The sequence below is a fragment of the Fundulus heteroclitus genome, chromosome 7, assembly GCF_011125445.2.
Source record: "Fundulus heteroclitus isolate FHET01 chromosome 7, MU-UCD_Fhet_4.1, whole genome shotgun sequence".
NCBI lineage: Eukaryota > Metazoa > Chordata > Actinopteri > Cyprinodontiformes > Fundulidae > Fundulus > Fundulus heteroclitus.
This window is the reverse complement of record NC_046367.1, coordinates 15,368,686-15,394,221: the sequence shown is the minus strand read 5'-3', so window position 1 is coordinate 15,394,221 and position 25,536 is coordinate 15,368,686. Positions and strand designations below refer to the sequence as shown.

At 39.5% G+C, this 25,536-nt stretch overlaps 1 protein-coding gene across 1 annotated transcript in view; it reads right to left on the bottom strand.

The window, feature by feature from the left end:
- pdia5 (protein disulfide isomerase family A, member 5) overlaps positions 1–24,466 on the bottom strand; it is a 90,614-nt gene extending 66,148 nt beyond the window's left edge. Inside the window, exons 1-3 of the mRNA XM_036139026.1 lie at positions 24,360–24,466; positions 7,714–7,840; positions 1,469–1,556 (exon numbers count right to left, since the gene is read on the bottom strand). Of these exons, the coding sequence (XP_035994919.1) occupies positions 1,469–1,556; positions 7,714–7,840; positions 24,360–24,425 (281 nt within the window). The 5' untranslated portion in view covers positions 24,426–24,466. The remainder of the gene's footprint in view (positions 1–1,468; positions 1,557–7,713; positions 7,841–24,359) is intronic.
- Between the last annotated feature and the right edge of the window lie 1,070 nt (positions 24,467–25,536).

Sequence of the window (25,536 nt, the reverse complement as noted above, 5' to 3'; positions counted from 1 at the left end):
TTAAAAGGTCTGAGATGAATTGGGGGCCAGTCCATTAAAATCTCTAAAAGTCAAAGCTAAAATTTTAAAATCAATTTTTAATTTGACAGGTAGCCAATGTAAAGAGGATGAAGCCGGTGTGGTGTGAGCCCTTCTTTATGTTCCTGTTACAGCAACATTTAACCATTTCCTGGGATACTACTCAACTTTCATTTTAAATGTCCATACTTTCTAGACTTCCATTTCTAGATTTTTACAACGGTGCTGGTATTGGAGTAGAAATGGTTTTCCCTTGAATCGGCTTGATTAGTCGCTGTGCCTTATCTTCAGCAGGTTCCACAAATAAGGAAACAATGCTAAAACCAGGTACAGACTGTAAAACATGGTGGTGGCATCATGCTGACCCTGCCTGAGGTAACTGTGCATTGCTATAACATTGGTGGAATATTAAAGAAGACAACTCAACCGATTCTTCAACTCCGCCTCAAATTAGCAGCTCCATGGTTGAAACATGGACTACACTGTGTTCTAAGAGGATAATGATCCCAAACACATGTCAAAACTAGTCTTGGTATGAAAAACTGCTGTTGCTTTGGAATAACCCGATTTTAAATCTTTGAACTAAACTCAAAAGCCAGGACAATATTGGGAGAGAAATCAAACAAAGTCTATTGATTTGTATAGAGAGTCCAGTTCCTCTGTAACTTAATAAGGCTCAGTTGTCCACATATGTGGGGGTGTATACGTCAATCTCAATTTATCAATATCACATTTAAAACCATGCTGGTTAAACAAAAGTGCTGTATAGCAAGGTGAAACAAATCCAGTCTGCCCCAGGGCAGCTGTGGCTACAATGCAGCTCACCAGCGTGTGAATGAATGTAGTGTGCTTTGGGTTCCTCGGGACTTTATAAAATGCTATACATGTAGAGACCATTCATCATTTTAAACAATCAGACAAGAAGGGTGAAAAAATGAGATGTAAAATCAAATTAGATAAAAACAAAGCTAAAATAATAGTTTTTATGTACATGGCCTGTATGCATAATTCTGACCTGGTTTGGATTTCAGAAAATTCACAATTAATTATAACTTTCAATACTTTCTCCCATTGATTAGTGTATGTAAACCTCTGAGTGGCACTGCAGCTTTATATCCGTTCTGAAACCATAAGAAAATAGCTGAAACCATTGGACTCTCACAAGTATCTTTTTACAAAATAATTGATGCGTTTTCTGACTGTTTTGTCACTTTCAGTTATGGCTTCACAGAATTTTGAAACATCCAATTGTTCACATGTCAGGATGATGATTTGAAGCACTTGCATCAATAGTTATTTTTTTATAACACCCAGCAGTAAAACAAAACAAGGAAAAAGACCAAACATTGTAAAAACAGCAGACACCAATAACAGCAGCTCAGAAGCATACAATGCCTTTTAGGATTAGACGCACATTTGTTCAGAGGAGTAAACTCATCAGACTGCTTACCCACAGTTGACCCAGGCAATGGTCCCCTGGCCCTTTACTGTTTGGGCGACATCAGACAGCAGTTTCAGATAAGAGTCCCCCGATGTAGCTGTGGACAGAGAATAGGATGATCAGTCGCCTTACCAAAACACCTCGACGGCCCAGGAAAAGGCACGGACAATGCTGTCAGGTCTAACAAAAAGAAAACGAGTTGGATTACAGCGCAGATCAGGGTTTCGCTCAAGCGCAAGGTGAGAAAGAAGAGAGTTCACAGGGTTTGGGTTCGAGCGACGATGGAAGAGGATTCTCTCGTACCTTTCAGGGGACGGCTCCACAAAAAGTGGCTTAAGTTACATCCTCTTTCATCATCGTACAATAGCGTCAATGTCCAGAAGATGAGAAGATAATACTCTGACTCAAAAGGCGGAAACTGATTAGCCACACCGACTTTTTGGGCTGTGAGGATGAAAAACGGGCAGGTTTATAGGAGCTTTATGTCTCACCAGCTTTATTATAAGATATTAGGATTTTCATGCATAAATTCAATCAAAACAGTCTATGGGCGCTCTAGACTTGCTCAATCTCTTGTCAGAGATAAAAACACAGCTGAGATGTACATTTTGCTTTCTGTGATAGGAAAAAGAAAACAATGCGTATCAGCTCCAGCAATACACACTCTATTACATCAGCCCTTTATCAGCTATGGCAAGCAAAGTGGATTCCTTTAAACAAAGAGACATTCTACTCCTTAATGCAATTTATCATTTTTATACTCCCCTGAAAGCAATGTGTTGTTTTTATGTATAAGCTGAACCTTTTATTTGAGTTTATTTGAATGGTTCAGACCAGTACTATTTTTAGATGCATTCTCCAGGTTAACACCCTCAAAGAAAACTTCAGGCAAAAAATGAAAAAATAAAAAAGTAATTCATCATCTGTTTATGACCATGTATGTGGATGCTGACTAATTAGAAGCCCTGGTTAGAATTGGCTATAGAAGTAGAGCTGCATCAATCAGGCTAGAACCAGTGAAAACCGATGTTCTTCTTTCTTTGAGGTTCAAACCACCATTTCCATCATTTGAACAATTTCAATTCATTGTGCTAAGCACTAGAAAACCTGCGGTGCTTGCAAAGCAGCCACTTCAACTGAGCCAAAACCACAAACGTCATGGCGTCTCATCTGGATTGTACGTGATATGTGAACAAAGGGATAAAAAACATTATTTTATTTTTTTACAAATAAAAATGTGAAAAGGGAGGCATGGATTTATATTTAACCCTCCTGAGTCAGTACCTTGCCCTGTTTAGCTTTATCCATCTTTCCATAAACTCTGAGAAGCTTTCCTGTAGCAGCAGAAGAAAAGCGTCCCCACAGCATGATGCTTCCACCACCGTGCTTCACCAGTAGGAGGGTGTGATGCGCATGCAGGCTAAAAGGCTCTTTGACCTGCTTTCTATCAACAATGGCTTGCTTTTATAACCAACACATGCTTAAAACCCCTCCACGACTTTCTCCTCGACCTGACTGGTTTGTTTCTTGGTTTTTATCATGATTACGTTTTACACAAGTAGACTACTTAGTCAATTTAGGGAGTTTTAGCTGTAAAAACAATGCTGAAAGTCATGCAATTTGCATTTTCACTAGGGGACAGGACCGCTGTTGTTAATTTGCTAAAAGCTACAATATGGTACAAAGCATTAAATGGTTACAGTAGTTGTTTGAGTTGTACTTCTTCCCTTTTAAAATAAAGCCAACATTCTTAACTAGTTTATGATGATCTATCATAAAATTACAACAGAATACATTTTGTGGCTTTACTCAAACAAAATATGAACAAGTTCCAAGGATATAACTAATTTAGCAAGGTACTGTAGTCTGTAGATACTCATAGTTTTTACTTCATGCACATGGGCATTAGGACAATATATCTAAGCTCAACACTAATCAGCACAGTACAGGCATTAACCTAATTAAAATGTCACTCGATGACACCAAGACAACTGTACAACAACAACAAAGAAAAAGAGTGGTCCCAAGCCTCAATAAAATGGGATTCTATTTAAAAAAAAAAAACAACAATGAATGATACTAATGTAGTTATAGATCAGGAGGCATGTAAAACTGTTCATAGCACGTTGGGTGTCGAGTTTTCCATTTAGTCAGGGAAATGACAACGAGGCCTGAATGCAGAGTTTCGTGCGCTGGTGGGAAGTAGGGACGTAGGAACGACTGAATTAACTGAAGAGGGAAAAGTAATGTGAAGGGGCTGAACGCGGAGCGACCATATCACGCATGAGTGCATTCTCTGATGTCCTCAAAATAAGAACATCTGTGTGAGGCCATAGCTGCTGCTCAATCAAAGCCGAAGCCAAATCCGGGGAACGTACGCTGCCGGTATGCGTCATGAATCATAAGGCAAACACGCCACTGTGGCCTCCGAGAGCCTGTAGTGCTGGGGCTCGCTCATTCTATGACATTTAGGAATATATTTCCTCTTTTTTTGGATATCTACAAATGGAAATACAATTTATAACTTTAAGGGTGTGTCACATTTGCACAACATAATACTTTGCCACCTTTATTTCAATTTAACAGCTAATCTACTCCGCTGCACAAGAGTGTTGGCCTAGTGGTTAGAGCAGCGCGCTTGCACACAGAGAAGGATGCAAGTACCCAGTTCGATCCCCACTGCCTGCACTCTGGGTCCCTGAGCAAGACCCTTAACCCCTGATTGCTCCCCGGGCGCCACACATGGCAGCCCACTGCTCCCCAAGGGTGATGGGTTAAAAGCAGAGAACAAATTTTGTTATAATGTATGTTTCAATGACAATAAAGATGATATTACTAGAATTACTATTACTATGTTAAATTCTGCAGGATAAATACTTCCACGGTTTAAGCAAACTGCATTGAAGGGTCCAATGGAGGTTTTCTCTGACGACTGTGGAAGTGGGAAGGCTAATTAACCTTTTTCAATGTCTTAAACTTTTTTTCACCAAAGTGACAGATTGCCTCCCCACCGCTGTACGTGCAGAGAGGCCCTGCTCTTGTCTTCGTGTATGACGGCACGTGCTGCATGGGCCAGCCAAGTTCTGATCCTGACCTACTGCTACAAAACAAACACAAACCATCTGATTTGGTCTCAAATGAGTCATATTTATAAAAAGTATGTTTTTTTTTGGAGCCGTCAAAGGCTTAAAGGGTCTGAAGTATAAAAGGATTTGAAGTTGGGTAATAAACTGAGATTTTGCACGATGATGATCAACAGCTGAGGAGACGAAACCCAGAGGGTAATTATGAGTAGACATTAAAAACCAAGCCGCTGAAAGCACCCTGTTGCGTCTCCAGATGCTGATTGAGTGAGACACGCTGTCTGTCGGCTACATTTGCCACAGAATAAATGCTTGAGGAAACCTTTAGATCCAGGTCTGGTTGATTAACGCTGAACCTCTGTGCGTTAATCTGCAGCTTTCATGTTGCTGATTTAAATGCGTGTCACTTCTTCCTGCTCTAATTTCATTTCATTTCAGAGAAGTGAATTTTAAAATTAACCAAATTGAAAATGAAAGGATATACAGTAATTTTGCCATCTATATACATTAATTTTACCATCTATTTTACTTTAACAGAATTTTAAAAGGTTTAATACTTTTTTTCCTTTTGAAGCTTCACTGGTGAATTATAATGAACCCTTTTTATTTCTAAATATCTAAATAATAATAGTTTATTTTTACTTTTTATCATGCTGGAGGTAGCATGGTGATAAATTCTTTGCTGACATTTTATTTTGTGGTATGCAATAATTACCTAAATTAACTGTAAATCATATAATTAAATAAAACTTTTGTTGCTTCATGTTTGAAACAGTGGCGCCTCCAGAAATGTTTCATTGGGGGGGCCAGATGGGGCCCCTCAAACTTTTGGGGTGGCACTGAAATTAAAGCCATATTTTATTCTACTGTTGTAGTAAAGCTGCCTGTAGAAACCTACCAGAAAGACTTAAGTAAACGTCTACTGATATCTTTTGGTTTTTAATGTTTTTTGGGGGGATTTTTAATGTTCCTAATGATCTAATGTGCATAGATCAATAACAGTACAGTTAACATTATGAGTTGAATAACAATTCCTTTTTATTGTGCAATTATATTTAGAATAAGGTGCACATTTATTAACTTATTGGAGAACAAAACAGTTACTAGGGAAAAGTAGATACTGGCAGATACAAATAAAAGCACGATAGAAGCGTGGTTGCCTACAATTTACACTGGCCAGTGGGGTGGCCAGGACATGGCATGAGGGGGCCATGGCCACCCCTGGCCACCCCCTGATGGCGCCCCTGGTTTGAAAGCTTTCTCACAGATTATTCGATTAGTTGCTGGTGGCAACCTTGGTCTTGACGAGTGCTAATCTAGTCATGGTTGGGATAAAGGCTTGTGGTGAATAAATGCCAATGGCCAGACGCTGAAATACCCTGAAACGGAACCGAGGCTTAAGGTACGGATGTAGGTGATGCCGCCGATCCTGATAACCAGAAATGTTAACTGGATCAGAGGCAAAAGCATGAGATGATGTCCCAGTAGGTCCAGCACACATTAAAGTTCATTTCCACACAGAGTCTTTAAAACGTAACTGAGGTTTATTTGTGTTTTAAAAAAAGCCTTTGGAAGGTGACTGCTGCTACCAGACCTAAAATGAATAGACCGGTCCGTTCGATTCATGTTGGCCCCATCTCTGAGTGGATGGCCCTGTGGGTTTGTCTAGGCTAGGATCGGGGTGGGGGTTAGGACCAGGTATGGACCAGCTTTATCGGTTTGTTTTGCTGTTCTTTTTATAGCTCTCTTTGCAGGTGTAGAACCAGACTTGGACAATGTTATATTTCTCTATCCCTTTCCTCTCCTCTTTTTCTGCCACCTTTTCTCCCTTTTAGCATTTTGTCTCATCTGTTTATCTTATTTTTTTCCTCTTATACCTTTCCATTTCAGTGTCCACTGAACATGAAATAGTCCCAGCATAAAATCTAATAAAGCTTCTTGCATATATAAATCAAGCAGAGCACTATGGCGAAAACTGTAAGGCTTCACTTGTTAAAATAAAATCTGTTGGGCTCTCTTTGGCATTAAGACAACAATTCTTAATGCCACATTGCCAAACAGGACACAAAAAAAGAATGAACAGACTAGAAATACTTTTATTTTACCACAATGGGGAAACGAGGGCATGACAGAAGATACCAGACTCACCTAGTAGATTAATATGAAAAAAAAAGCTAAATAAAAAAAAAAAAAAAAAAAAAAAAAAAAAAAAAAATCAAGCTGTAGCATAATTAGGTAACAATGCAATAAAACGAAAACATGAAAGTTAATTTAACCTTTATGTCCATTTAATTAAATGGACCCATCTAAGTATTTTAGATGTTTGAAATCACAGTTTTTTAAACTGTGAGGTAAGCCTTTGACTCAAGTACAGACCTGGACGTTACAAATCGGGGCCGAGTTCACATCGATAAACAGAAAGAAGTTTGGACCAGCCCAATGCCACTAGTTGGCCCCACTACATCTACACGTGTAATCACTATCACTGCAGGAAATGTCAGAGAGTTAAAAGAAATCAGGGGAAAAAAAATCTCCTTGCAGCCAGAAAGTAAGGACTTGTTCACAGAGGGGATTTTCTCCTGCTCCGTTTACAACATGGGAATTTATGTCCTTCAAAATTGCACGCTGGGCCGCTGTGAAGTCTTGTCACATAGTTAATCTGATACAGACTTAAACTTCAAATCCAGTTTCTTCCTGCCAATTTTCTTCTGCTTCACCAAACAAGGCAGCCTGCCTCCGTCAAGCCTTGGCAACAGTCTGAATCAAACTGGGGCATAGGCCACCTTGAACATCTTGTAACCTGAACATATAGTAATATAATAGTAATTATTACTATTACAGGGGCATAGGCCACCTTGTACACCTTGCAACCTGAACATCTGCTCTGTGTGATCTTCATCCCAATTCCCTTTGATATAAACTGCGTCCATCAGATGAAAAGTGTGACAGAGCAGCTACAGTCCATCACCTTGCCTCATACTTCAGATTCTGACCAAAATGCTGGCATGTAGGCAGCAAAGAGAATGTAACTCTGACCTGGCCAATTGTTTTTTTTATCCATTAATAAAATCTGCATCAACTGATCCAGCAAATGCACTGGATGCAGAGACAACAATCTGTAGGCTGACTCAATTTGTTATTGATTTGAATAGGATGGCTGTGGCTTCTAACCTGTCTTAGTGTAGAGCACCAGAACATTGGTTCTTGTCCTGAGCAGCTTCTTGAAGTCTTTGTGGTCGCTGACTTTCTCTATGAGAGGAGACACCTTCACCCCTTCCAGCGACGACAGCATCAGCATCTAAAGAAGCATACAAAAAACATAAATTTTTTAAACACAAAACTGACATAATTGGTCATTACGTTTTATACTTGTTAACAAAACAATATGTTCAGAACCCCAAAACCAAATATTCTACATTTTTCTCCTAATTTAATCCATATTCTTCGGTATGGGGAAAATTTCTCACAGTGTAAAAATATGTTTTCAGTGGATTTGACGTAAAATGGCAGAAAAGTGTATTTTTCATTGATCCTGTAACGTTTACAACCAATAATGAAGATCAATTTACCGTTTATCTTGCTTTTTCAATCGCAACAGTACAATATTTTGGTTTCTGTCAACATTTCTCCACCCGTTCGTAAGATTAAAGTTCCTACAAACGTTTTAAAACTGATTCTAAAAGCTATAGTTGGTAATCCTGTTCAGAAACACCTATTGTTATACTGGGTAATATAGTCTTTCCAGACTGACAGTAGTTAATACATTATGTATTCAGAAAAAGGAGGTTAAAAATTAGATCTCTGTGAGAGCTGCAGGCTGTAAAAACTCTGACCAATCCATTCATTCGGACCGAATGGCAGGGATTGGTCAGATGATTGGTCAGAGTTGTGGTCCTGCTCTCACCTTTCTCCCTCAAGTTACGGGGGTATCAACTTATCTACTGGTTGAAGGTGAAGCTGCTATCATTGGGGAGACTTTCCCTGACTGGTTAAAGGGAAACTCAATGATCCTTCTTTTTTTCCTATCTGTAAATGCACCATGGCTCACCGCTATCAGCTCAAACTAACGCTAACTCTTCTGTGTAGAGGTTGAGTAATGAAGACAAGTTTTAAAATGAAGCAAGACAAATCAGAGATAAAAATTTAAAAAGTGTTTTAAAAAGTGTTTTTTTTTTTTTTTTACTCGTGGAACCAGTAAAGAGAGCATGACTTTAAGCAACTAAAAGGAAGGTTGAACATATCACAGCAAAGGTGATTTGGAGATGTTTACTGCCTTCTGGAATAAAGATCTACTGTCTTTCAGAACCACACAGAAACTACAGATTTCTGACGTTAAAGACACTTTAAGAGGTCAACTTCATAATCATGTCTTTATTTTAAAATGCTCGTGATAACCATGCCTCTTTGCACCTCCTTTTTTCATGTGTTCAACGCTTTTCCCCTGTTTCATTCCATTTCTAACTTATCTTAGGGACATCTATGATCAGTTTTATTTTTACAAATGTGGTCTAAATTGGTTGTTAATTTCACCTTTTCTTAGAAACACATTTACTAAAATGTGTGACGTTTTTAATACTTTTTTTGCCACAGTATCCACTGATTTGCTGTATTCTTAAGATAAGGCCTTTCATATTTCAGCAAGACAATGCCAAGGAAAATATGGTGCTGTTAGAACAGGATGGATTTGCAGTAAAAATAGTCTGAGTATGTAGAAATATAAAAATCTACTAGTACTGCTGATCATATGGTAATATTGTGACAAAATTCACACACATTTAAGGACTACGACAAATACAACGTGCTAAGTAGGACTCTGTAGCAATGTTTTTAGAATAGGTTGCAGCCATGAAACTGAGGATTTTTAAGAAACGAAAGCCAAGCAACGCGTTTCTATGAAAGAAAAGCTTTAAAACTCCCATTTCACACAACTTTTATGTTTGAAGAACATAATAAGCAACTTTCTAACCAAGACAGGATGCTGGCTGTAATGATAACAAGCAGAAAAATAGTGACTTCAAAAACAGCAACAGGCGGGTATGCGTGCTGCTGTGGCACACTGCAATTAACGGCAGTTGAGCAAATAGAGCAAACTTCTAATATTGGAAACAAAGCCCATGCTGTGTGGCTTGGACTTTAATCAAAGATGACTAAAGAAAAGAAGAATGATTACACTCCAGCCACATAACGCTATTTCTTTGCATTCTAATCCTCTGTACACCATCACCATTCATTAAACAGTGCCTCATTTCTGCCCACGGAGAACTAAATTAGACACCAAACATTGTCTGCGCGCTCAGCGGATCCAGTCTGATGAGTGATATTGCCTGGAATGAAAACAAGCACCTGTCAGGCTCGTTTTCTGTTTTAATTTCTAACGAGATTTTCCTCCGAGGTGCGAGTGCTGTGAATCTTAAAATAAGTGGAAATTTGCATACAAGTAAATGTAGAAATTAACACAAATTTGAAGGGCTCAGAAAAACGCAGAAAAGAAAGTGAACCTGTCTGTTGGTTGATATTTGTGGTGCAGCTACGGCATGGTTCTACAGAGAAATGAGCAATGGAAGATTATTCCCCACCTGGCGACAGGTGGTACTACCCCTTTACAAGTTATCTTTTCTCTAAACACCGAAACAAAGAAACTAAAAAACAAGCATTCTCACTTTTCAACCCATTATTTTTTCCCCCCGACATTCTGCCACATTACAACTAGTGTTGCGGCGATGCCATTTTTTGGCCCAGATACCGATACCCGATACCTGGCTGTGCAGTATTGGCCGATACCGATACCATCTGTTTGAAATTGATGGGTGTGTGTATATATGAAGAACTGCATACTACTTAGGGTAGTAGAACTTTGTATTGCCTACCTGGAATGGGTGACAATAGTTGAATAAACTTTTGGCTCTCAAAGACCAAAATAGTGCAACATTCGTGAAATTATAACATGTATAATAGTAGTGCAACAGTAAGACAGTAAAATTACATGAATAATTAAATAATCTCTTTTAAACTATGAGTTTTAGCTCTCAAATGCCAAAATAGTGCAACTTTCATGAACTTATATAACGTGTATAATACTAGTCGGGAGAGAGAAGGCTGCATTCAAGTGACATACAAACATCAAAATGGTATCGGTGCCTATTTGTTGGTACTCGCCAATACCACCATTTTAGAGCTGGATCGGGGCCCCATCCGATACTGGTATCGGTATCAGTGCAACACTAATTACAACCACAAATATTAATGTCATTTTGGTCGATTTAATGTTACAAATTAAAACAAAGTAGCACATACTTTCAAAGAAGGGAGAAAATGAAACATGGCTTAGACATAGACAGATTTTATTGTCATTCAACTATACATTCACAATGTACATTTGAGTGATATCTGGTTGCAAACTTCAGAGTAAAAAACAAAAGAAAAATATGATAAAATGAGTAAACCAAAAAAAAAGACGCCCATTTCCACAGAAAAGTCACGTGCAAGACCATACCAGTGGTACAAGAGCATCCAGCAGCAGGATGCACTGCCCCGACAAACGGACCACACGATAATGCAGATAGCATCCAAAAAAACAAAACAGAAACCAACTAAAATGTTTACAAACGGCACTCAAAAGGGCACATTATTTTGCGATCCATTGTGGGATGCATCCCAGATTCCGCGCTGTGAGAGAATAGAGACGCAAAGTAGTTGAAAAATGGACCGTACTAAAGAGATAGGTGATGGACTGTACCGAGACAAGCTAGACACTGTCCCGAAGGTTCGCCATCTCGAAAAGAATCTCTAGAATCAATGAGATTGAGCCGTGTGAGCACGCTAACTGGACAGAGGGATCAACACGACCTGCTGCCGCCCACCGCCATTCTCAGAAGCTAGGCTTGCGTTCTCTCTCGTCATTGAAGTTAGATTTCATACCAGCGAATATTTCAGAAATGTTCATGGACAAAGCAAGTTTGGGTCGACCAATTATGACATGCAGTGACCGAGACATAAGTCAAGAGTGAGTCATAGACGGATGTAATGGACAGAATCTAGCCATTATTCAAAAAAAAATATTTTTTCAACATACAAACTTGTTCAGACAGATAATAAAAAAACTGGAAATAAAGTAAATGGTTTATTCTCTCTGTGGGGCCCATACCACATGACCTACAGACGAGTACCAGTCGCAAACTGTCCCCCCAGGTTGGGGACAACTGTGACAGAGGGTGAACCCCTGCCACAGCCCCAAGTCTTGTGCAGCCTCTATCAGGCTTTCTTCCACGTTTGGCCTGTTTAGCTCCATCCAACTCTCAGCGCTGACCAGCTTCCCTGTTCCTCATAACTAAAAGCATATTGGTGGCACCACGTTTAGCCGTGGTGATGGTGTTTTCAGGCTGATGTGCAGTCTTAGTTTTCCTGCAAATACAGATTGTTTTTATGGAAATCAAAATGTCCTAATTTGGTCTCATGTACTTTCAGATTTACGGTGTGGCCGACCACCGGTTGTCGACCCATTCTCCCACCTCAGCTGCCAATCTGTGCAGCTACGCTAGAGTTCCCATGGGCCTCCTGGCTGCTTCGCTGATTGGTTGTCAGTGTAGGTTGATGGCCACATCGTTCTAAGTTCGCAGGTGTAACATATTCTTTCCATTTAGAGCTGTGGTCCATGAAAATATACAAAGCTAGGCAAACTGCTTTATAACCCAAACTTGGAGTAGACCTTTTCAACAACTTTATCCCTAAGCAGTCTGCTGTGTTCTTGAGTCGTCGTGGAAGTGTTTGCTCCCAAATTTTATGAATCCAGGTGTCCAAGAATTTTAATATTCAGGTGAATATTGAAGCCAACTAGTCGCACTGTGTTTTATTTATTTGTATCTGATTCCACGGGGCCTGAATGCAAATACACAGCACACTTTTCAGATTTATTCTAATTTAAACTCAACCAAATCATTTGAGAGCAACATAAAACGGTGAGTAAAGTTCCCGGTCTAAATAACAAACACGCTAGCTGTTATTAGCTTGACGTAAAGTATGTCCACGCAGCAATGCATATATAGATATATAGATAGATATACAGACAGACAGATATATTTAAAAAAAAGATCCCTCTAAGCAGCTCTCTTCAGCAAGAAATGGTTTGCTTTTAGGCGACAGCGCCAACCACAGTATCCAGCCATATGGCACCATGAAAGGCACACGATTACTCTTAGTAAGTATAATTTGTGTTTAGGTGTGGGGTTTTTGTCACCTGCGTGAAAGTGATGAAGTAGATGTGCCAACAAAGTAAACATAAGATGCTTCAGTTTTTGTATGGGGCCCAGGGGAAGCAGCTGGCAAAGAGTGGCCTCATTAGCGGCTGGCTAGGTGACATGTTTTCAGAGGAGATCAGTCTCTCGTTGTCAGTCAACGGCAATACCGGCTAGATTAGAACGCGATAAGGAGAGGAAGGCACATCACCCGGCTTATCCAGCTCCCACAGGAAATAAGCCGATTTCATTTTGACTTGAATTTCAGTCAGGAAGACTCTTGTTTCTTAACTATTTAATGTTTCAGCCCAATATTGAAATCAAAAGGATTATTATGCGTTATGTACCCTTAAAATGCAAAATTATGACTTTTTAATGGCAGCCATGATCATTCAGACACAAGCAGAGGTGTCATTCGTTTACATACTTTGGTCCCAAACAGAAGGAAATCTGAAGTCTACAGCAACTATACAGAGATATCTGACAGCTTGGTTCCAAAACGTGCTTACATTATCTTAGTTGCAAAATGATTTTAGCGAAAAACAACACAATGCATTAAAGCTGCAGATGCCGTTAACTAAAAGATGAAGCAGGAATACAATTTAAAATATTAACTTACAGTGCTGCTTTTAACCATCTTGTTTTTACAGTTTAACTACATAGAACGATAGAAAGTATGATGCTATTATATGCACTATAAACACCTGCTAAATCTAATATTACCCCTGTGACCATTTTTCATTTTTAGCAGGGAGTGGCAGAATAAATATTTATTAGTAGGGCTTTCTGCTCAGGTCACCTGCTCGTAGCTTGCCAGCTTTAGTTTAAAAACAGTGTAACCTTAATAACAGCAATGAGGGGTCCTCCTCCATTGTACAAATGTTTCTTCACCTTCGCCCACGCGCAGGGTGCATGGACAGGGACACGGGTATGCTGGGGTCTAAAGATCAAGTTGGGACCTCAGGTCTTCAAGTGTTGCTGGAGTTTTCACCTTACCTCCTCCAGTTTCCATACCACGAGTGTCTGCGTTTATAGTAAGCCGACATGTTTCCAGACAACAGAATGCGTCCAGCGTGTAAGCGATGGAAAAGGGTTGGAGGCTGCTTCCAGCCGACCGACTGGTGGTAGTCACTAGTCAGCAACAGATACTCCATAACTCCAGGCTACACACAGGTGAGCTAAATTCTAGTTCCTCCATTTGATTAAAAGGAAAACAAACTTAGAGTAAAGAAAGGGCAGATGATTTAGGCAGTTTTGACACCGTGTCTTTTCAACAACTCAAGATACCTTTATAGTGGTAACAAGGTCTGGGCTGGTTTCGAGTAATATTGAATGTCGCACGTCTTCTACAGTTTAGTTGAAGTCGATTAAAAATATAAAGACAGATAAATGTTAAAGACAGCATTAACATGAGTGTAATAATATTTTTTTCAATATCTGAGCAACGGCAGGAATAAAGCCATTGTTGTATAATCTATTTAAAAATTCTGTTTTAAGCAAATGCAGTCAAGATTATGCCTTACATTTTTGTCTTAAATCTGTCTGTATACCATGAAACCTTGGTATCTTTATTCAAGTTTATTTCACTTGACTCTCATACTAGCCCTTGTCAAAAATGCACAACCTTTCCTTTTCCCACCCTAACCACAGCCACTAGCAAACTTGTAATACTGGTAATACTTAAATTTCACAGTAACAAATTAAGGAACACTTTAAATAACTTTTATTAAAATAAAACAATGGGGTGTTTCTAATTAAAAAAGAGCCAATGTTCTGGAAAAGTGGTTTGAAAAATGTTTCTTTAGATATTTTAAAAATGTTATGATTAGAATTCATAATACATTACTAAAATCTGCTGCTTTTTTTCTCTCCATCCATTCAGGAGCAAATTAAACACAGAAAACATTTTCAAACCTTTTTACCCCAGGTGTGTGCATTTGATTATTAGGAGACCAACTTTATATCAAACCACACAAAAAAGATTATTAATAACAAACACTAATTAGAACATGTTAATCCAAGCAGCCTTTTTTTATTTAACCCATTATGAACTACTTAGTCCAACATGTTCAAAGGTTGGGGGAGAGGTAAACAGCATGCAGCTAAAGTGTCTTGTTATATTAGCGTGGAGCAGCTCTAAACACTGTGCCATGAAATATTCAGAGCGGCGCCTCCTCCTAATACGGAGGAACCACAGAACAACGGCAACGCTGTCGTCAAAGCCAGCGTTGCTGATGGCTGTGATAAAATGTGTCTTCCACCAGCTGAATTGTGTGTCATCCTTCAGTGACAGATGTAGAATGATTTTTAAAAATGTGGCTGACAGTTTCTCTATTATGCATGGTAAGTGACAGGCCAATACGGGAGCAGAATTACTGCAATGCTCATGATTTCAGCTAAGGCTTTATCTGAAAGAAGCGCACGCACAGGGAGCCGGGACGGATTAATGCATTGCTGAAATTAATGCATCAGGCAGCGATATTGACTGTAAAGCCCTCTTGTTATATGTGACTTGATTTATAAGACGAGAACTGTCATCCTGGACACATTTTTAAAGTGACAACATTTAAAGGCCTAATAATTCATTGATTTTTTTTTTTTTTACATTACTTTGAAAACCTCTAAATTAAATTCATGCAACATGCCAAAAAAGTCACTGATGAAGCTTTGTTCACCACCTCACATTTATTACTGTAAGAGTGGCTCCAAATGATGCAGTGTTGATTCAGGATTGGTTTTCTTCACTTTTCTACTGGGTCTGTTTCTTTGGATTCAACGCAGAAATTGACAAGACAATCACCCCTTTGCTCTGAAGGATTATATATATATATATATATATATATATATATATATATATATATATATATATATATATATATATATATATATATATATATATATATATATATATATATATACACACACAGGGTTGGGAATTGAAAAGATTTTCACGATTCCGATTCCCTTATCGATTCTGTGAAACGATTTGATTCCTTTTCGATTCTCTTTTCGATGATTCCAATTTGTGGGAAAAAGGAGAACAGTTTGATGATGAGCATCAACTTTGTTTACTTAACTATCACACGACCTTACAAACTAACAAGGTCAAGATGTCCACAGCAAATGTGCAACTGGAGTAATATTTATATTTGTTTAAATAAAAAAGGAATAAAAGAACAAACTTAAATACGGTAGATGACTTGTTTAGAATACAAGAAAATGTAAGTTTGTTGTGACAGTTGCTTAGTAATCTCTCTTTAGATAACCTCAGTCATCTAAATCTAACGTAGAAGCCATCCGTTTAATGAAAAAGCATTACTGTAAAATTTTGGGAAATAAACTTATCTCCCCCTGATTTAAATAAACAAGCGTCACCTTCCTCTCGCTCCCTGAACTGTGGAGCAACTTCGTAGCATGTTTTCTTACATCCATTGCAATGCCTAGAATCATGTAAGAAATCCAGCTACCAGTAGTTCTAACTAAACATGCTACCAATGAAGGGCTGGATTAATGAGAAAGGCACACTCCCTTAATAACCCCAAAGAGAGGTAGGAAATTGGTTTATTTCCAGAGATGGCATATGATACCAGCCAGTGATGTAAAACTAGCTACTTACCACTAGAGTTGCCTTCCATGCTGGCTGTAACTTTAGCTTCTGTCCGGTAAGAATAAAAAACACGGCATTCATTAAATTGTATGCCATGTTGTGTGCGCAGGTGTTTCTGCCTGTTGGATCTATTTCCTCCCACGGATGTATATGCCATTTTGCAATGATTCCAAAGCGCCTCGTTGCCATCTTTCTCTTCCATAAAATGAAGCCAAACCTTCGACCGCTTACCCGATGGGGCGGCATTTTTTTTGTTAGTTTTTTTTTGCCTGGTCACGTCGTACTTGCTTACTGAATGCCGTGTGCGTAACTTGCGTAAAAAACGTGACGTAACTTGCATAACTTGCTACCGTTGTGCTGCTCAGAGCCGCAGCACAACGAGAATCGTTAAGTGAGCTGCCAAACGGTGCCACGGAATTGAAACACACGGAACCGGTTCTGAACAGGAACCGGTTTTCGATTCCCATCCCTACACACACATACACCTGTGCAGGTATATTGTTTTTTCAGAGATCGACCGATACGGGTTTATTTAGGCCGATAACAATACCGATTATTTTGACATCAGATACACGATATGTGCTGTCAATTTTTGGGGGCCTGAGTCGTCTTGAAGCCAATATTGCTTTTTCTTCTACCATTTACATAATAGAAATGACACAATGATAAAAAAAATGCACTCAAAACTTGCATTTAAACCAGCTAATAATAATCAGCTTCAGACCGCAGTTTGAAACGTACACTGAAAAACCTGCGTCACAACAATCGCTTTGCTTGCAATTAATGAACGTGTCACAGCGAGAAAACAGCTTCTTTAGTTCAGTGGGGAGAAGGAGGAGGAAAAACACTGACCACCAGTGTGGCGTAGGGACATAATGTTATGTAAAGTTAGATGCTGTACGCCTAGTGATTGGTAATTCTTGTGCATACATGATCCTCCATGGGAACAAACACATGCACAGCGGTGGCAGCTCCAAGGCTGGAGATCAGATGTGGGTCCTGTGTTGTTTTTTTGTCTCAACTTTCAGAAATTAATAAAGTAGGGTGAATGTAATATTAGATGTTTTATTGATTCATACTTAATAGAGTGAGTTTATTACTTCACAACAAAACTAAATGTATATTGGATTTATGATAAGTGAACTCACAGCTTATCGATGTACCTAGAATTACAAGACAGACATTTAAGAAAAGACCAAAAACAACAGCCATCAGTTGTACATGTATTAAATTTGGCCTTTATGGATGACTGGCAAAAAGGGGAGCCATAAATAAAAGTATTTTTTTTTAAAAACAATAAGAACTCCTGTTGGTAAATCAAATATTCTGGTCTGCATACAAGATGTTATGAGTGACCAAACATTGCTCATCAGCTTGAGCACAGCATCGCTACCAGCGAACAGGATTGGTGGGGGCATCGTGAGGCGGGGGACGCTTTTCTTCAGGGAGGCTGGTCACAACTGACAGGAAGACGGATGGAGGGTGATCCTGGAAGGAAACCCATTAGAGGCCACAGAAGACTTCAGACTTGGACGGAAGTTTGTCTCACGGCAAAACGACCACCCTTAACGCACAGCTAGAACTGAACTGCAATCGGTGACATCAAATCATATTGGTGTGTTACAATGGCCTAGTCAAAGTCCAGACCGATCCAATTTCGAATCTGTAGCAAGGGTTAAAATTTGGGGTTTACAGATGCTCTCTGTGTAATCTGACGGTGCTTGAGCCACTTTGCAAAAGGGGAGCGGACCAAGTTTTAGTCTCTAGATGTGCTGCTTCCAATAAACGGGGAAATCCAGCACAACAACTCCTGCTGCGAGAGGCATTACAGTGCTGTTTACGTGGATGTTCTTTCTTTACAATATCTCTCCTCATTATCGCCACACTGCTTAACACAGGCTGCCAGTGGGTAAATTGATTTCTGTGAAGCAGATCAATGCTGAAAAGATAAGGAGAGCAGCGCAATTTCGTATAACTGTTAAAGTAATTTTTCACGTTGTTACCCTCTATAAGACATGTGGGGAGCACTAAAGCGCAGTAGAAAACTCTTGCACATAAAACCCCCAACATCACAAGTTTATGCAACATTTAGTTTTGTTTTTCCCATTGATGGATTATTTCAGAAACGCTGTTGCACCGCTCTCCAAACAAGTTGACTTGTTCCTTTTTCTGTCACACAATAAAAGCATTTAAAAAATAGATATGAGTGAAGCCCTGTTCCAGGGCACTGTCATCTGCTTAAAAAACTAGCTGGCAATCAGACCCAGTGCGGCAGAATGTTAAATGTCATCTGGCATCCAAAAACAGATCCTTTCATCTCAAGACATCCTTTATTAAAATGTCCTTTTCGAACTGTATGGACCATTTCTTTCATAGTCTTATCTGCTATAAAAAGTTTGCTGCATGCTCTGCAATATAAAAAGCAAAAAAAGAAAGTGATGCCACATTAACAGAAGATAACAAGCATCTGCCTGAAAGCTCTCATAATCTATCTTCTGCACCAAACGGCATTGAGTTTAGGGCCGGAACTGAATCAGCACAAATCACCATAGTGTTGTTTGTCAAGACTCGCCATCTTTGTAAGGCACTAATTTTCTGACAAAACTGCTTAAAAAGTTCATATATTATATATAGCTCAAAAATTTAAAAGGATCATTTTTTTATTTTATTTTTTTTTTAATCAGAGTATAGTATCAAGTCAAATTAAACTTGTGGAGTATTGAATACCCGACAGCAAACGTTTCAGGTGATTTAGTACTCTTTTCTAACCTATTCATGGTCCACATATATGACAACAAAAGGTCACTTTGGATTATTGTGGTTTAATCAGGGCTCATAATCTGCCATATTTCATAATAAGTGCAAAATGAAACGGAGAAAATGTATGTAGGTTGTAAAATTCCACTAGAGAACACTCAGGTTTTTAAAGGAGCTATAAGTAACACTAACACCTTGAGGCTCAAATCGGTACAACAGCTTGCCAATCTCAACAAACTGATATGCCGTTTTTAAACAGTGTGTTGTTGCACTTAAATTTTACTTCCACAGGACAGGTCTATGATGTTGTATTCTCCTCTATTTCTGGCCCACTTCTCTTACTGGTGTCCATATTTGCAGGATGCTGCTCCTTTGCCAAGATAAAATTGCAGCTCTCAGTTTTGGGAATCCTGGGAAATCTCATGATTGGCTGAGGGACCAGGAAGTAAACACGGACTACACTCTGAACCGAAGTTGTTCCGGACCGTACCTCTGTAGAGCTGTGCATAAAAATCGATACAAAGATTAATATAGATTTTTTTTTAAAAGATTTAAAACCGATATTCTGGCTTTCAATATCGATATACCTCCCAACACCTAGGGGGCGCTATTGCAGCCTAACCGTCATCCTTAAAATCAGACGTTTGGGCACGTTTTTGGTTTCTGTGATACATTAAATGCATTCAACCAAATGCACTTTGTTTTCCTGTTAATATATCAGTGTTCAATAAATTGAACATAAATATAATATTTGGCTGGTTTTGTTGATTGAATGACTGAGAATTTGAAAGTAATAAATATCAATATTGGAGTCAAATCAAATCAAGGTGAGCTATATTGAGAATTGTATTGTATCGTGAGCTATGTATCGAAAATTGCATCGAATCGGCTCATCCTAGATGATACCCAGCCCTATACCTCTGTGTTTGAAAGGAGAAAAACGTGACAAATAAATTGTCTATAGAGAGGACCGATTGTTTATAGGGAATGTTACTTCCCTCTTGGGTGACAAATGAGAATGAGTTAGATTGATTTTACAGCAAATATCTTACTTACAGCTCCTTTAAGAAAATGGCTGCCTATCAATTAATTGTTAGTCAATTGATAAACTCAATCAATTTTAGATTAAATCAATAACAGTGTTAAGGATTATGGGATTACAGAGGCTGGACCTGCAGAAAGATGTGGCATGCATAAACAAATGGACAGTTATCTCAGGGCAGAATGGACACGTGGGTATCCCTGGAGCGAGGCCATTTCACAGTATAACACGTATCCCAAAGACAACACGGGAAGGATCGACCAATCCTGGAGCAGGTCCTTGCTAATCTATATAAACTGACATAACCGAGAGTTTGGCATACTCGCTTCCGGATTTTACTCGTACCGCACTGTTTTATGCATGAGAGTCCAATTCTGAAGCTGTAGCATCCCTCTGGCTTATTAGTTTAAATATGATAAAGTATGCTTTTTGTCTCAAGAGTCATTTTATTACTAAAGAAGTCTAAAATAGAGAAGACCACTTTCACAGGAAAAGAACCTGGGAGAACTGAAGCATTGTACAGTTAGTTCCTACAAAAGATAACTTGCATCCCAAATCAACTAGTAGTTGATTTATTGGATCCTTTAAAAAAAACTGTTCAGACCAATCTAGTCTGGCATTTGCACATGTTTTCATGCAGGAATTAGTAGAATTTCACTACTATTAGCTTATGTGTGTCATTATTTTTTGATTTCACATCTACCTAGAGGTTCATTAGCCTAGAAGGATGGATAGATAGATGGATGGGACATCTGTCCAAAGAGAACTGGATCTCTAGCGTAAGGCAGGTGGGAAAGCCACCCGCACCAAAAACAAAAGGAATCTGGTAACGTGAAGGAACGCATTTGATGAATTCAAACATTATGCTTTCTTCTGCGCAATATGTGGAAAAGTATCATTTTTGATCAATGCTCACCTTTGACAGTGCAGTGGTACTGTAGACTATGTTTTCTATACCTGGGTGTGTTTAAACCAGGGGTTCCCATACTTTTCACCCTGCGATCCCCAAAATAACAGTGCCAGAGACTGGCAACCACATGTTGGTGAATGGGATATTTTTTGGTGGAAAGTATGAGAATAAAGTTGTAAAATTACAAAAATAAAGTAATACTTTTGTAAGAACTCTTACAAAAAATGTGCAGTGTTCCCCCTGCGTTAAAATAAGAATTGTTTGATCTTGTAAAGTTATACTTGACATCAGTTTCACAAATACGCAGATGCTAATCTCTTTAGCACATTAGCATTAAAATCATCTCGACCACCCAAGGGGGTCTCGTCCCCCCACTTTGGGAACCCCTGGCTTAAACAAATACCTGCAAATGGCAGAAATCTCTTTTTGTTGGAGAAAGAGGGGGGAAAAAAAATCAATAGGAGCCCAAGGCCTCATGTAGCCCTATTCCTGTGATTTCATTCATATGCAAGTAAAATGTTACAGAACCAGGCTGAGAGCACATATTGATTATTTTGGTCTGGAAAACACGCATCGTTGACAGCGAGAAAATAGTTTGAGATTAGTAGCTGGACTGTGGTTTACGTTATGACAAAATTGTCTATGCCCCAGACAGCTGCACTCACAATGGGTTAAGACAAACTGGCGCGCTTTCAAGGAGTCAGAAAGCAATTTAAAGTTACCATTTCAATGTGATGTTTCATTTCATTACTCCAAGCATTTGTCTCTAAGATGTGTAAAGATATAGCCACGTTTCTACATAAAGATGAACCTTCCTATTCTTTGGTTACATGATCCTTCAGCGCCAGACTGAGACACAGACGTCCGTCAGTCAGTAAACGGGAAAGATTTCAGAACCAGATATTTTTCCCTTTACTTTGTTTTCTGGTGCCTAAGTGTCTCTCCTGCACCTGATACAAATGCTGCCAATTGAAGCTGAGCGTGAGCGTTCTAACTTTATACAAACGACTGACTTTCAGTTCCAAAGAGCAGTGGCCCATCCCGGAGATAACAAACACTGCCACTGCCCAAAAGCACACAGAGCTGAGTGTACAGAAACATCCGTGCATCAACCGTTTGTCAATGCTGCTGCACTACAGGAAGCAGAGCCGGAAAACATCTACAATGACCCAACCCCGGGCTTTAAACCTATTTTGTTATGTGTCAACCTGTAATTTAATTGCTTTTAAATTGAATTTTATATGATGGATCTGCACATAATAGTCTAAATTGGTGAAATGAGCAAAATCTATAAATTTAAAAAGAAAATGTATAAATGTAGCCCCTAAAATGTTCTGATGCAACCAGTTACCTTCAGAGGTCCCATAAATAGTGAAACAAAGTCCTCCAGAAAGGCTCCAGAGGCTGCAGCCCCACGAAGCATCCGTCCAATCACCATGGAGACCAAGGAGCTCTCCAAACAAGTCAGGGACAAAGTTGCTCAGAAGTACAAGTCTGAGCGAGGTTATAAAAATATCCAAACCCTCCGTGTTGCCCTGGAGCGCAATCATATCCATCACCTTCAATGGGAAGCACACGGTACCACAACAAACCTGCCAAGAGAGGACCGCCTACCAGAACTCACAGACCGGGCGTTAATTAAAGAGGCAGTGCAGAGACCCAATGTAACCCAGGAGGAGATTCAGAGCTCCGCAGCAGAGGCTGGAGGATCTGTCCGCAGGACCACAATAATCTGTACGCTCCATAGAGCTGGACCTCATGGAACAGTGGCTGAAAAAAAAAAGCTATTGCTGATGGTTAAAAAGAAGGAGGCACTTTTTGAGTTTGCCTTAAGGCCCGTGGGCGATTTCCCCAAACGGGGATAGAGCCCGATTTCAAAAGGCGGGACTAACAGGGTCAGCGTCAACAGGTTAGAACTAATCAGATGTGATGGATGTGATGCAAAAGAACACCTTCCCCATTGTGAAACATGGTGGTGGCAGCATCATGCTATGGGGATGTTTTTGAGTAACAGGGACTGGGAAGCTGTTTGGAGTTGAGGGAAAGATGGATTGTTCTAAATAGGGATATTCTTGATTAGGGCTGGGCGATATATAAAAAAAAAAGCATATCGATAAACTAGAAATCATATTGATCGATATCGATAATTATAAAAAAATTTCAAAACATAGTGCAGCTCTGGCCATTTGATGCTGTTTCTTAGCGACCTATTTACACAAACACTGAATTCAAACTCTACTGTTTATTCAATCAACTTTTTACCAAAACTGCAAGTATTTTTAAAAAAAAATGAAAAAGAACACTTTCTCTCTGAGCTCTTTGAAGGGGGCGGAGCGTTCCTGGGTCTGCGTTTGTGATTGGTTGGGAGGATGTAACGACTGTAGCATTAACCTACATGATAGGCTAGAATGAAAAAGGAAGGAAAACTCTTTTTACTGACCCTTTTTTTTTCTATCATCGAAATACGTCTATGGCTCTTTATATCATGTTATTGAATTATCGTCCAGCTTTATTCTTGATCGATAGCTGTGGTAGTCTGCCTGTGATCTGGATCTGGGGGTAGCCTACTGTTGCATATTAAGCAGCAGTCTAAAGAGTTATGACCATCAGGGAGAAACAGATCCATCACTAATTGTTTAATTTATATTAAAGGATTTTTTTTCACCTCAGGTCCTGCAGTGTGAGACACCTTGTATTTTCCTGCCAGTCACCCAATCAATCAAGTCAGCACCCCCCCCCCCCTTTACTGGGGCCAAGGGCCGCTTCTGTTAAACACTGACAGACTGCAGTCTGCCAGAGAGAAAGTTATGAACCACCCCCAACAAGCTGGACAGAACGGCTCCTTTTACTCGACAACAGGCATGGAGAACTAACTTCCAGGTTCCCTATCCCAGTCCTTCTGCCTCCACTCTCTCCGCCGTTTCCAGTGAGCTGCTTCAGACGCCGCCGAGGCAGCACAGCAGAGCAGAAACCCACCCCTCGTCCGCAGGTGTGTAATAACACCGGTGCCTACGGCCTCCGTCTGATAACGGTGGCTGGGTATGCGGGGGCAGCGACTTCACTCCGCGCGGCTGTCAACTTCCCCTCCCGCAGCCCCCCGCGCGCAGAACAGGCTAAATCAGATGTTCTCTCTCCCCCTCCGTCCCAGCCACCAAAAACAACCCCGAACAATAACTCCCCTTCCCCGCGCGCGCCGTGGGGCCACGCAACGCTCGTGCAGCTCCCCTCTCCCCCCAAAACAAGACAAGACTGGCGTCCAGCAGCACTCACCAGCAGCGCCAGCGCGAACATCGTTGCCACTCTCATCTTTCTCCTGAAGCGGATCCAGGAGGCCATGATGCCGTTGCCACGTCTGGATACGCAGGCGCAGTCAGACTTCCACGGCTTGTCGGGCGAGAGGCAAAGCACCCTGGGAAATGAGGTTTTTGTCCGTGCTGACGGAGGGCGTGCACCTGCCACTTTATTCTTTATTTATTTAGTCTGCCCAAATCCCCTTCCGTTCTGTCTTTCCAATCAGTCTTGGTATATGAATTCTGGTCACTTTTTGCTGATACATCTTTTTAAAGTAAAATGTTAAATTTAATTTTATTCATTTTTAATTAATTTACAAATTGAGCAGTCTTGGAGAAGAAACTAAAAATGCAGTTTGGATGAGTTATTTTTAATTTCATTTAGGAATCAAAAATGCAGCTGCATTTTGAACATGGAAAAGCACTTCTATTTATGCTTTTTAATTAGAATAATTTGGGATACATTTGCTTCCACATTGGTGGGGACAGACTACATGATTTAGCTTTTTATCAGAGTATGCCAAAACGTACTGGGAGATAATTACACTACAGGGTAATTAACAAATGGCCCCGTTATAGACTGGAACTTTTCAGCTTTTCATTAATTTGATCTGTCCCTTTTATCCTTGATGAGACTTTCTCAGTGGAATCATAGTTTTGCAGTGCTTCATCTAATAGGGTCAAATAAAACCAAAATGAAAACTGTAGACATGAAAAATGCTGAATAGAATAAATGCAATTAATTTTATGCTATATGGCCAAACATAATATTTGTAAATCTATCTATCTATCTATCTATCTATCTATCTATCTATCTATCTATCTATCTATCTATCTATCTATCTATCTATCTATCTATCTATCTATCTATCTATCTATCTATCTATCTATCTATCTATCTATCTATCTATCTTTCACTGTGAATGTACGTAAGACATCCTCTTCCTTATTTCTATTTTGTATTTTTATTCTTATTTTTCTTATCTACTTATTTTTTTTTTATCCACTGTATAAACGAGGACACACTGTATCTAATTGATGCACCTTGTCCTACTTTGGCACCTTCTTCTGATTATTGATTACTGAGCCGATGTGACATGTGAATTTCTCCAATGTGAGATCAATAAAGCCTATCTTATCTATCTATCTATCTATCT